A 12360-nucleotide genomic window follows, 5' to 3' on the forward strand; every position below is an offset into this window, starting at 1 on the left:
TACGACGTATTAGGGGATGTATTGGGACACTATGACAGCCGAATATCCGACCCGACCATGCCGCAACCCCCCCGTCAAGCGTTCAAAGGACCCGTCAAAGAACCCGGCGGTTCGAGGGAGCCGAGGGTGGCAGTGCTCGCAGGTGCACCTGAGATGAAATGAAGGGCGCGACCTCCCGGGGCGATCTATTGGCTGTGGGCGGCCTTTTCTAAACATGCATTGTCGCAGGCTCGTAAACGCTCTGGCAGACTCTGCGCAGACTCTGGGCTGGCGACTGAAATACCTAGTGCCAGTGTCTTGGACAAGTCTTGGATCACGTCGTGAGTCCTTCGTGTTTCACCTCGGGGCTTTTCTTGTTCTCGTTTCGTCTGTTCCCGTCCCGTTTGTGTCTTTCTTCAACGCTTCTCTTCAAAGGCTAATAATGACTGACTACTGTAAGACTGGTCGCACAGATGACCCGTTCGTATTATAGATAGCATTTGGTCAGTCTACCTACCATAGGTATACCTACCATGCGTTCGGTGTGCATTGGTGGCCGGGCCAGAGACATGGAGTCATGCATCGAGTGGGGTGGTTGGTGTACCTATGATGCAATTGTTACCATCGTGACATAGTTGTGTTGCTACCATAGCTTGTTTGGCATAAAAAGGAAAGTAAGTTTGTGCTCAGCCGAAAGCTTTTGTTCAATATATGGTGTAATGCCATGCTACATGGTACAATGTGATACCTTGTGCTGAATTGTGTCGTGATACAACCCACTAGAGGCGACGATCTGAGAGATCTGCCGCGTTACCAGTCCGTAGATAGTATAAATTCTTGCTCATCCTGTGTTGGACAGGCCCTTCAGCCGATGCGTGATGATTTCAAGCCAGGACAATCCATCTTGTTCCCTGGCAACAACCGATCTCTGACCGATACACAGCAAACATGCTACGGCTCGACGTCAGCAACACAAGTGGCAACCATCTGGCCAAGCTGATCTAGCCCTCACTAGGTATGCATTATTTCCTCATGACTGGTGACGCCAAAAGCTCTCTAGTGATTTGGCGGAGGTTCCTGAATACGATACGACTACACACATGTACTTCCTGTAGCATACTGGGCTCTTGAGGATTTTGGTTTATCACCAACAACGGTTCACGAACGACGAGACAAATCATCCACGGGAGAAGTCAATACGGCCGATGATTGATAAAGAAGAGTTAAATTAAGAAAACTGGACAGGCAAGCGCCCAGGTAGGTACACTACAGTAGGTACAGTACGCATGAGTTTTTGGGCTGTTCATGACGCGTAATTTACCTCTCTCATTCCTCAGTTGGCGTCATATGGGCAAGTACTGACCCTATGCATCTATTGTATCTATTGTACCTAATGCCCTGTAGTATGCTGTAGGGTACCCCTAGTGCCTTATACTTAGTAGATAGGTACTTGCTACGACCAGACTACGACGGTGGAGCTGTACTAATTGAACTGGAATTGTTTCGATTAACTGGCCAGATAGCCCCACTCCAGCCGCCAGCCCTCCAATCCGCTTCAGATCTCCCTGCTTGTCGCAGCTGAACGGCCTGTCACCACTGCAAACCGGCCTAAGCACTCGTGGCTGCCAGCTGGCACAGGACCTAGCCGATGTGCCGATCGACTTGTATGTAACAGTACCTGGAAGTGATGTACATGTACCTCTCTACTTTGGGATCTTTTGGCATCCGCCCGGCCCACCGTCCCCTTTCTTGTTGTGTCGTGCCCTCTTCTCTTGTCCAATCTGGGCACTCAGGCAAGACAAATCCTCCAAGCCCCAAGCCGTCCAAGCCTCCAAGCCTCCCCTACCACCTCCCAGACCCGACTACTGTACCTAAATTACGGCCCTACTTACACTAAGCAAGCGGTACACTCACGCTGGCTGGCCTTGAACGTCTCTTGTCTCGTCCATTATCCTGTTCTTCGTCTGCCCTCCTCCTCCTCTTGGAATTTCTAGCCCACTCCGCCATCAACCACCTACATCACCATTTGCCGACCAAAGTCACTCTCTGAAACCCATTTATCTTCTTCTGCCACTCTCCACTAATTTCGACCCGACCGACTCGATCGTTCCCGATTCTCGTCGACCGTTGTTCCAACGACTCTCAACACTCCCGTTCTGCGAAGGGGAATCGTCGTTGTGCTGTTTTTGTTGTTTCGCCGACTCGGTTTCGTACCCAAACCGCCCCCTTTTGTTACGACTCTTCGAAAGGCGGCACGCGCACACACCCATTCGCTTATTGCACACTTAGAGAAGCCGATATTTTTCTCCTTTTCATCAACAAGGCTTGGGGAACGGTTGTAACTGCATCTGGTCTCGATCCTTCAGAGCATCACTACCAACCGCTCCTGTGTTTGGTGCCTTGCTCCCAAGGAACACCGGCATAGAGTTATCTGTTTCTTTGTCTAGAATCTAGGTTTTTTCGCTAAGCCTACCGATGTAATTGATTGACCACGCTCTTTCACCTGGAACCAAGGAAGCGTCTCTTTACAAAGGCGCGTAATCTATTCATTCGGCGCGCGGTATCTCGTACGCCGTATACCTTAATATTCAAATCCGTTTCGCAACGACCTCATTCCTCCACCATGAGATTCTCAAATGTACGGTCGGCGTTATGGCTATCCGCCCTTTCGGCGGTTGGCTCCAATGCCGCTGGGCCCATGCTCTCGTCGACATCGCTCAACTCGTGCCAAACCAACTCTCAGTTTACCGCAAGTCTCTTCAACGTGACCTACATTCCAAATGACAACGTGGCCACCGTCAACGTTGTTGCGACATCGTCCGTGGAAGGGTTCGTCAACTTCGACGTATCCGTTGTCGCTTACGGTTATCCAATCATCGAGCAGAGTGTGAATCCATGCGATCTTGGACTAGCCGGTCTTTGTCCTATGACCGCTGGCAAAATTCCACTCAAATTTAATTTCGACGTAGATCCATCCGCCAAAGATCAAATTCCCAGTATCGCATACACCTTTCCCGACTTAGATGCCACTGTTCGTGTTGTTCTCACCAACAGAGATACCAAGGAGCGTGTAGCTTGTGTCGAAGCTGACGTATCCAATGGCAAGACTGTCAATCTAATAGCTGTGAAATGGACCCTCGCCGCTATCGCTTTCGTCGTGCTCTGTTCGTCTGCTGTCCTGAACGGTCTTGGTCATGCCAACGCCGCTGCTCACATTGCCTCGGGTGCCTTGTCTCTTTTCGGCTTTTTCCAGGCTCAGGCTATACTTGGTATGACCAGCGTCAAACTCCCACCAGTTGTTCAGTCCTGGACACAAGATTTCCAGTGGTCGATGGGTATTATCAATGTGGACTTCTTGCAGGATATCTTCACTTGGTATCAGCGTGCAACTGGTGGTACTCCTTCCACCATCTTTGATTCGCTTACTACACTCTCTGTCCAAGTCGAGAAGCGTGCTTTGTCAGTCTTGCCAGAGGCGGCAGTTGGTATTTACCGAAGATCCGCATCATTGGTTCCTCGTGGTACTGCCGAGTTGATGAAACGTGGTAATATTATGACGGGCTCAGGAAGCTACATTGTCCGTGGTATTCAGCGTGTTGCTTTCAGGGCCCACATCGAGTCAACAAACTTGTTCCTGACCGGTCTCGTCTTCTATTCTCTGCTGGTCGTGTTCACGATTGCTGGTATTGCCGCGTTCAAAGGCTGGTGTGAGCTCGCTGCTAAGAAGCATTGGATGAAACCAGATACATTTCTCGAGTTTCGCAATGGGTGGCTCACCATCTTGAAGGGAATTTTGTTCCGTTTGACACTGATTGGTTACCCCCAAATGACCATCCTGTGCCTCTGGGAGTTCACGCAAGTCGACTCTCCTGCCGAGGTTGTGTTAGCCATTTTCTTCTTGGTGGGCATGACTGTTACCCTGGGATGGGCTGCCTTCAAGGTGATTCGCATTGCACGTCGCTCAGTTGCCATGCACCGCAATCCCGCCTACATCCTTTTCTCAGATCCTCACGCGCTTAACAAATGGGGTTTCCTCTACGTTCAATTCCGGGCTTCGGCTTATTACTTTGTCATTCCGGTCCTCGGCTACACGTTTGTTAAGTCACTTTTCATCGCCTTTGCCCAAAACAGCGGAACTGCCCAAGCCATTGGATTCCTCCTGATCGAAGCTGGTGCCCTTATTGCCGTGAGCGTCCTCCGACCTTGGATGGACAAGAGTACCAACTCCTTCAACATCTCCATCTGCGTTGTTAACTTCATCAACGCTATCTTCCTTCTAATCTTCTCAGACGTCTTTGATCAACCTCCTCTTGTTAACGGTGTTATTGGTCTTATTCTCTTCTTCCTCAATGCCATCTTCGCTACTGTCTTGCTCATCATGCTCATTGTCTCGACCGGAATGGTTTTCTACCGGAAGAACCCTGATGCCCGATACCAGTTCATGGCCGATGATCGAACATCGTTTATGAAGTCTCAGTCCCAGCTGACGGGTACGACGGAGCTCGATGCCCTAGCCGCGACAGCTCGTGGCGACAAGGCGGGTTACTACAAGCCTGGATTGGATCTAGATGATGATGCTGAATCCATATCATCGGAGTCAATGAGGCGCCGCGCCGATAGCCGTTTGAGCGTTCCCGCCGGGCCCGTTTCTGCCCCCCAGAACTATCAACCTCCCCGGCCACGGTCTCCTGTAGACCCGTCAGTGCCGCTATTCCCTGCCAATGGTGGCTCAAACAGATCAGTCAGCCCGTATGGCCCTTCTTCGGCCAGCGCATTCCGAGCGCAGAACAACTCTACTCCCACAGGTTTTAGAGCACAGAACAACGCAAGGTATGTCTTCTCAGATGAATTTCCCTAGACAACAATGACTAACAAGATGACAGTCCATGGCAACGTGGCGCGGGTTATGACCATTAGGTAGCGGTCAACCCCCCAGAAGCTAGAGGGTTCTTTTAGCTGGAGCACTTACCAGCTGTTGTTCATACTGGAATCATGATGACTATTGGGATGGGATTGTTGGTCTTGACCTGTATCCAATGGCAGTGGAAGTATTTGGTTGGAATTACATCTTCCAATTGTACGGCCTAGGAGGGCTTCGTCTGTATCAAGTAAGCAAGACGAAGCGCGCCTTGCTAAACGAGCGTGCGGGTTGGTCTACTATTCGCGCCATGTTAAATCATAGAGTTTCTCATGACCCCGACACGAAAAGCGTCTATCAGCATTCACAGGCGGCGTCGAATGAGAACAGTAGGAAACCCTACTGTCTTTTTTTTTTCCTTTTTTTTCGGGTTATTGTATAAGATGCACCACCTGGTCACTGTAAACCAGACAGGCTTGCAAATGCAACCAGCGTTATAGGAATAGCTGGGCTAGGGTTTTGGGCTATGATGAATTTTGTACTGTTAGGGATGCTTTATTGCCATAAATAAATAATATCCATGACAGGAACCATAAGCTGCCTACTGATGATGATGGTGATGATGAAAGATGGTCTGCGGGATATCGAGGTTGGTTGAATTGAGCTGAGTCCATTAGTCACAACGTGATCAGATCTGCGTAGATGAGCTCACAAGCTCACGAACTCTGACGCAAGTCAGTGGGGCATCTGCAGTGCGAGATTTAGTATAGGTATATACAACAGCTAGCTCAGCGCCAAAGTTAGGTGGTCTCGCAGGGCCGAACAGCATATTACAGAGAGGGCTCTAGACCCAGTAAACCACCCACTACGATGCGACCTGCATTTCCATATCTACACCTTGGGACTCGCTGTCGTTCTTTTGGGCCTGGCCAGAACAGCCACCAGGCTCCGTTTGGTGTCTGACATCTGAAGCTGGATCACTTGCTGTCTTTGCGTCGTATCACAAAGTTATACACTAGGCGTCGAAACGGGAGGCTTTGTATGCTTGGTCTCGGTTGGGCCGTAAAGGCAGCACCGCCTAGTCCTGCCCTCTCATTATTCTGGTGTATATCATACTGGCATCATCCTGTCTTCTCACCTCGAAAATCTTTCGACACTCCGGGCATCAATGACTGACCATTTCTACCATGACTAATCAGATGGCTGTTGTGCCCGCGCAGTTGGGCTTTTTGGCCATCTTCAATCCGTCTCTTGGAGCAACGGACGAGACCATCGATGACCAGATAGTCTACTATGCCTCTGTCAATACCCAATCCCAGAAGCGACGTCACCGATCGCGTGGGAAGCCCACCGCTGACATTTCGCAAGAAGAACGTAATGAGCGTCTCAGACAAATTGGACTTGCTCAAGGCATGGTCGAGTTTAGTCGTGGCTTTTCTAATGGTGAGCCCGTGAACACCATAGAGACTGAGAAGACTCGGGTTGTCTTGCAGGAAGTCGAGCCCGGTTGGTGGATATTAGCAGTATGTAGACACATCCATGCCTAAACCGCAGCAGAATGATGCTAACACTTGTTCAATTACGTGCAGTCTATCGACCTCAGCAAGATCCCGCTTCCTCCCAGGATCGGTCAGCCTGCTGCGGGTAAGACAGCTGAGCAGCCGGAAAATGTTGAGTATTCGTCACGGGAACTGAAGCCGAGCACCTTGCTCATGCGCGATCTACTACGCGCACATTCCATGTTCTTGCTGCATCATGCATCGTCTCTGAGTGCCTTGTTTGTCAAGTCTAGGCGACCCAATTTCATCAAGATATTGAGTCGATTTTGGGACCTCTTCTTATCTACGTGGGATGTCATGCTCCACGGTAACCCAGCAAGCAACGTTTACAGGGGTATCAAGATTGCAGCGTGTGGCGAGCTTGGTGTGGGCGTGGGCGAGGAAGAACGCGGCAGTGGCGAGAGAGAAGTCCTTGAAGGGTTTGTTGATAGAGTTGAAGGACTAACAGATCTGGTTGTATCAAAATTTGGCTCCTCCGAGTGTGCACCAGAAGCAGAGCCTACCAAAGGAGAGAAGGGTGATACATCTTCTACGCAATGGCTGGGGACTGGAGAAGAACCCGGTGCCGAAGATGGTGCAATCTTCTTGGGCGTTGGCGCGCTATCGAGGAAGTCGGTCTATGATATCACTTCCTGGATGGAAGAAATCTACTCGTGGGGTGAAGATGCATACGGCGTGAAGGAGAGTCCAACATCGACACGACAAGCCAGACGAAAAAGGAGGAAATCCGTAACCAATGCTACAGGTGGCAGTGAAACTCAGTCGCAACTAAATGACACCACAGTTTCTGTTAGCCATAACGCATCGAAAGGTGACACCTTGCAGCAGGAATCTAGTAGGGCGGGGTCTGCGCAGGAGGAAACGTCACCTGATGAAAGCGGAATGAACAAATTCATGAGCTATCTTAAGATGGGCTACGGGACGCATTGGAGCTTAGGTAGCTCTGAGAACGAGGCACACGCAGATACTTCCCTAGCGAAAGACGATGCACAGCCTGCTAAAGTCAGCGAGCCCGCTCCGCCTAAATCCTCTGATGACTGTGGGCAGTATCTTGTTGGGTTGCTGGGCGACTTGGAAGAGCTCAGTATCAATACGGACGACCGTGAAGATCAAAGCGGCAATGAGTCCCAGACGTCGGAACACAACTCCAGGATTCTACTTCGAACACTTACGGTCGAGCTCGATAGCGAAGAGCAAGTAGAATCCGAGAAAGTTGAGGATTTGGGCAGTGGAAGAACCGAGTTGACCTTGACGAAATCTGGCGCCAAGGACTACATGGATCCGAACTCCCAATTCGACAGCCAGGATCGCAACAAAACGCAGAAGATGCGCGTGGTCGTCTACGTCAACAAACCTTTCATATTCACATTCTTATTCCGCAATAGAACAGACTCGCTGGCTTGGGACGGCTTTTACCGATCCCTCCACCATCAGCTTGCGCCGTTGCGGAAACCATTAGCAGTGTCCACGGCCTACCGACCAGGTAAGCCAGACACGGGAGAGAAAGCGTCTCATATATTCGATCTCGTCTGGGACCCGAAGGCGATGACGGTCCACTCGACCATACCCAACATTCCCACACCCGCCGAGCTGCTCCACGAGAACGTGGCGTGGTCACGGGCCGAGGCCGTCAACACCCACAACCAGATCCTCAACATGTACGCAGCTACTCGGACCGACTATTCAGAGCTCGAGCGGACATGCAAGACGAGCCGCGGCTGGTGGATCGTCTGGACGCGGATCCTAGACCGTGATTCCACACTTACTCCAAACGCAGAGTCAGAAAGCAGTGGTACTACATCCGAGAACACTTCTTCCACTCAGAACCCACCTCCCGTGCCCACGCTGCGCCAAGACGATTCCCTCGACAGCGAAGCTTCGCACATCCCGGAGCCGGCGAACGTGGTGCCGAAGCGCACGGTCAGCAAGGAGATCTTCCTCATCCGCCGCGCGGGCGAGCACACCACTGGGATCAGAGCCCTCAGCGGCTCCTACGCGGAGAACAATGGCGGCTGGGCCGAGGGCGCGAGTCGGCTTGTGCAGGGCATTGGCGTCGATACGAATAAGTATATTGAGGGATTGCTCAATATGGGGCGCTAGTTAGATATGAGTTGTGGGATATGGATGGATATAGAGAGGTGGATATATAGGCGTATGTGCACACACACTTATATGCTTATAAGCTGTTGCATACTCAAGTATCTAAGCACTAGGTTTGTTAAAAGCTAGATATATAAGATCGTGATGTAAAAATAGGAGAATGGTACTCATCTCTGTAGGATTTTGTTATAAATTGTTTGGAATGAAGAGAGTTGGTTCCACTAGGTATTCATTGTTATATCAATGTTTCCCACAATGGTATATACAATAAACGCCTCTTTATCTCGGAAGGGTTACTCGTAGATTTCCGGGTTTATATATATCTGCGTCGATATTTCGGGATGCATTCGTGTCTTTATATATATAGTTGTACTTGAAATGACTCTATCGAGGATGGAACGCGTTTCCGTACATCGAATAGGTAGGTACACAGACGCCATGATCGCTGGAGTCATTAGGAAACTTTTAACACAATATCAATAATAACATTTAAGGCGAGAACCTAAATATATATATATATATATAAATCCGAATTGAAAAATTTCATTCTAGTACAAGGCCATTCATTTTCTCACTCACTCTGGATACCTGAGCAAGACAGACGGGCAAGGAGGGAGGTAGGTAGGTCAAAGTAGCGTTAAAATATATACAGTAAGTCGAGGCAAGGTAAATTTGATCACGAGATTACTTCATCCAAGCACTTCAAATAGGCAGGTAGAATAGACAACAAGATAACAGGGGAGCAGTTTGTAGTGAAGATTGACTAGCATATCGTATCATTACGAGAAGGACTTCGAGAAGTGAATCAATCTATGGTATGGTTTGTTATCCTAGTACACATATAGAATACATTGTTCGGCTTACATATCTAACCTTAGGTATGTAGTGCGTCCGAATGATAATCTAAGCCATAGCAACGATCATGCTTGTAATATTCCCCGTCTATTCATTCCTAATCTATCAACCTTTCTCTTTTTCACAAATGGGTAGATACGCATCTACGCATTGTACTAATTCTTGACCAACAATGTGGATTGAATAGATATAGTATGTACACAGAATCAAAAAAGAAGTCTATCATAACTGTCAAGACATGGGATCCTTGCAAACAAGCTCACAGGTTGCGTGGCCTGGAGGAAAATAGTGAAACTCAAAAAGTAGGGAGACCACGTGCTGACTAGTCTAGGGACATGGCAACAAATGTCTTGGTCCCTTTTTATCACTTTTCCTCCATATTCCCAGCGGAGTTGTATATAATCCTTTCCGTATACCCAACGCCTGTTTATTTGTGCGCACTCGTAGATCTCCAGATCCAGTCAAGAATATATCAAAATATAGTGCATTCTTTCAAATGGCTCGCTCACTCGCTTGCTTCCACTTGGCCAATTGACCATGGCACATAAAAAGAAGATTCGTCATCATTAGCAACAAAGCAGTTTTGAAATCTGAAAACTGCCATTTCGTGCTTCATAGCTTAGGCAAAAGACCTAGCCTAGGACCTGTTAACTGACGGATAGGGGCTTTAGTTGAAAGTCCAAGATGCTTCCGTGCGACCAGCCTCGAGACTTCCGAACAGATCCATGAAGGTACCCCTAGAGACATCAATGGAACCAGATGCGCAGCTAGGGCAGATGTCGTGGACCTTGGCGGTGGTCGACTTGCCATTGGCGGTGATGGTGATCATCTTGTTGCACCAGACGTGGTTAGGCATGTCGATACCGAGGCTGGTACCGGGGCCTCGGGCGTACCAGTCAAGGTGGGAAATAGCAACAATATTCTCACTGTTGCTACCGTCATCATAGCCGCAAGCACCTAGACCCAGATCGTAGTAGGTGATGTCTCCCGAGTAGTCCTTGGTGTCCAAGCCAGAGGAGCCGAATCCGTCAGCACCGCTGTTGCTGGAACCAGAATCCGGCGCAGGGGTGTCTACTGGGGCCGGGGTATTAACAGTGGTAGTTTCTGCTTGGGTAGGAACCACATAGGTCGATGTCTCAGGCTCCGGCTGAGGTGCAGGCTCAGGGGTAGAGGTGGTCGTGGGAGCCGGAGGGGGCGGTGGCGGAGTGGAAGTTGAAGTGGTCGCCTCCGTGGTCGGGGGTGGCGGCGGTGGTGCCTGCGAAGATGTGGAAGTCTCAACGGTGGGCGTAGGCTCAGGGGTGCTGGTGGTGGTGCTAGGAGTCTCATAGAACTCGCCTGGTGCGCCAGACTCAGTGGTATGGGCTGGGTAGAGGGTCTCAGTGGTGCTCTCGTCAACAACAACGGTCACAGTCTCCCAGACAGTTTCCCACTCAGTGACGAGGTCGCGCTTGGCGTGGAGGTGGTTGTGCCCATGGTGGCCGTGAGGTTGAGCACTGGATATGCCAGCCAGAAGGGCAGCAGCAGCAGCAACAGATACAGACTTCATGATGAGTGATGGTCGAGGTAATACGATATATATCAGAATGCTCTATTGGTTCTTGGGAGGTGGAATTGTGTTTGAACGTTTGTTCTGCGCTTGTGGGCAGATGCGAGAGGTCCAGCCAGGGGGTATCTTGTTTGAAACAGAGTCAGAAAGGACTGAGAGCCGCTGTCGTCTTTGTCTTTGGTTGATAACAGACAAGTGTGTTGTTTGTCGAGATCGAGGACGAGGATTGCGCTACGATTGCACTGCAATATGGCCTCGAAATTGCACGTGGCTTGTTCGAATTTCACGAAGGAGGGTGGCGAGCAGCTTGTCGTCGACGAAAATGAATGTATACGGGTGAGCACTGCTCAGGCTGAAAGAATGTATGGAGACAGAGAACCAAAAGGTGTGAGGTGAGAGAGAGAAAAGAGAGAGAGGAATGAAAGGAAGGTCTAGCGCCGGCTGCTTTATTACCAGAGCCTACGGTAGCCCTGCTAGCGGGGAGAAACAACCGACAGGGGGAGGATGTCTCTAGCAAGCCCTAGGACTGGGGCTTTGGGGCTGGGAGTGTGTGTAATACACGTGTTGGTCGGGCTGGGAGGAGATCGGAAGGAGGAGAAGACCGGGGGGGAGAAGAGGAGAGACAAGGCACCGTCGTGTCGACTGTGTAGATACATACCTACTACATAGTAGACACGCCTTGAATTGGACCTGTTATACAGAGTATGTACCTACATAAATACTATGCAAATATGTATAACGGACCCATCTTAAGACAGTCAAGGTGGTAGAATGTACCTGTTCTGCACCACACCACCACACCAACAGATGCTACAGTGACATTGAAATGCAGGTACACCAATACATGGTGTGGGAAGTATCTTGTACACTACTTCCATACATGCCTACATACCTAATTAGTATGTACCAGGTAGGTACCTATTATGGTGTCCAGTCTGTGCAAGCCACAGTGGCACCAGGAGAGAAAGAAAGAAAGAAAGAAAGAGAGAACGAAAGTGTGGAAGAAGGAAAACAGCGCAAGGGAACGACGGCCCCGGCCCGCGAGAAATCGAACGAGCGAGAATGAAAATCAAGGCACTATCGAGACCGTGTCGGAATAGCGTCAATCGGACTCTCACTACTGCATTCTCTATAAGCTCTATGGACCTACTACTGTACACTACAGCATGTCCATGGGTCTTGAGACTGTCCTCGAGAGTCTCGAGAGTCCTACCACAGAGCTACCTACACTACCAGGACAGGTCGTCGTCAGCCTCCGCATCTCGAGCAATTTTTTTTTTCTTTTCCCTTTTTTCGCCTCTTCACTTTAGTGTGGTAGGTAGGTATCCCAAGAGGTGCTGAAGTGGATCGTAAGCCATTTAGGTAATAGAATGACAGACATTAATTGATGGCGCACATCATACAGTTACACAACAACAAAGTGGTATCTAACGTGGAGTCCATTTCGCCATCTGCTCTACTAT

The 12360-nt window shown here is 49.7% G+C and overlaps 3 protein-coding genes across 3 annotated transcripts; 2 read left to right on the plus strand and 1 right to left on the minus strand.

The window, feature by feature from the left end:
• Positions 1-2426: 2426 nt before the first annotated feature.
• F5B22DRAFT_513324 (uncharacterized protein) lies at positions 2427-5033 on the plus strand. Its single transcript, XM_047972557.1, has 2 exons — positions 2427-4809; positions 4863-5033. The coding sequence occupies exons 1-2, from the start codon at positions 2603-2605 to the stop codon at positions 4894-4896; spliced, it is 2241 nt and encodes a 746-aa protein (XP_047834021.1). The 5' UTR covers positions 2427-2602; the 3' UTR covers positions 4897-5033.
• Positions 5034-5610: 577 nt separating this feature from the next.
• Positions 5611-8996, plus strand: F5B22DRAFT_594963 (uncharacterized protein). Its single transcript, XM_047974095.1, has 2 exons — positions 5611-6360; positions 6427-8996. Exons 1-2 carry the CDS (start codon positions 6025-6027, stop codon positions 8494-8496), a joined length of 2406 nt encoding a protein of 801 aa, XP_047834022.1. The 5' UTR covers positions 5611-6024; the 3' UTR covers positions 8497-8996.
• Positions 8997-9958: 962 nt separating this feature from the next.
• Positions 9959-11133, minus strand: F5B22DRAFT_513373 (uncharacterized protein). Its single transcript, XM_047972558.1, has one exon. It carries the CDS (start codon positions 10895-10897, stop codon positions 10019-10021), a length of 879 nt encoding a protein of 292 aa, XP_047834023.1. The 5' UTR covers positions 10898-11133; the 3' UTR covers positions 9959-10018.
• Positions 11134-12360: the final 1227 nt, after the last annotated feature.

This window comes from Xylaria bambusicola (genome assembly GCF_022495145.1).
Source record: "Xylaria bambusicola strain CBS 139988 unplaced genomic scaffold F5B22scaffold_7, whole genome shotgun sequence".
NCBI lineage: Eukaryota > Fungi > Ascomycota > Sordariomycetes > Xylariales > Xylariaceae > Xylaria > Xylaria bambusicola.

Coding starts and splice junctions, on each gene's coding strand:
- F5B22DRAFT_513324 (XM_047972557.1), top strand. CDS start 2,603: ATGAGATTCTCAAATGTACGGTCGGCGTTATGGCTATCCGCCCTTTCG. Junction 4,810..4,862: donor AGAGCACAGAACAACGCAAG/GTATGTCTTCTC, acceptor ACAAGATGACAG/TCCATGGCAACGTGGCGCGG.
- F5B22DRAFT_594963 (XM_047974095.1), top strand. CDS start 6,025: ATGACTAATCAGATGGCTGTTGTGCCCGCGCAGTTGGGCTTTTTGGCC. Junction 6,361..6,426: donor CCGGTTGGTGGATATTAGCA/GTATGTAGACAC, acceptor AATTACGTGCAG/TCTATCGACCTCAGCAAGAT.
- F5B22DRAFT_513373 (XM_047972558.1), bottom strand. CDS start 10,897: ATGAAGTCTGTATCTGTTGCTGCTGCTGCTGCCCTTCTGGCTGGCATA.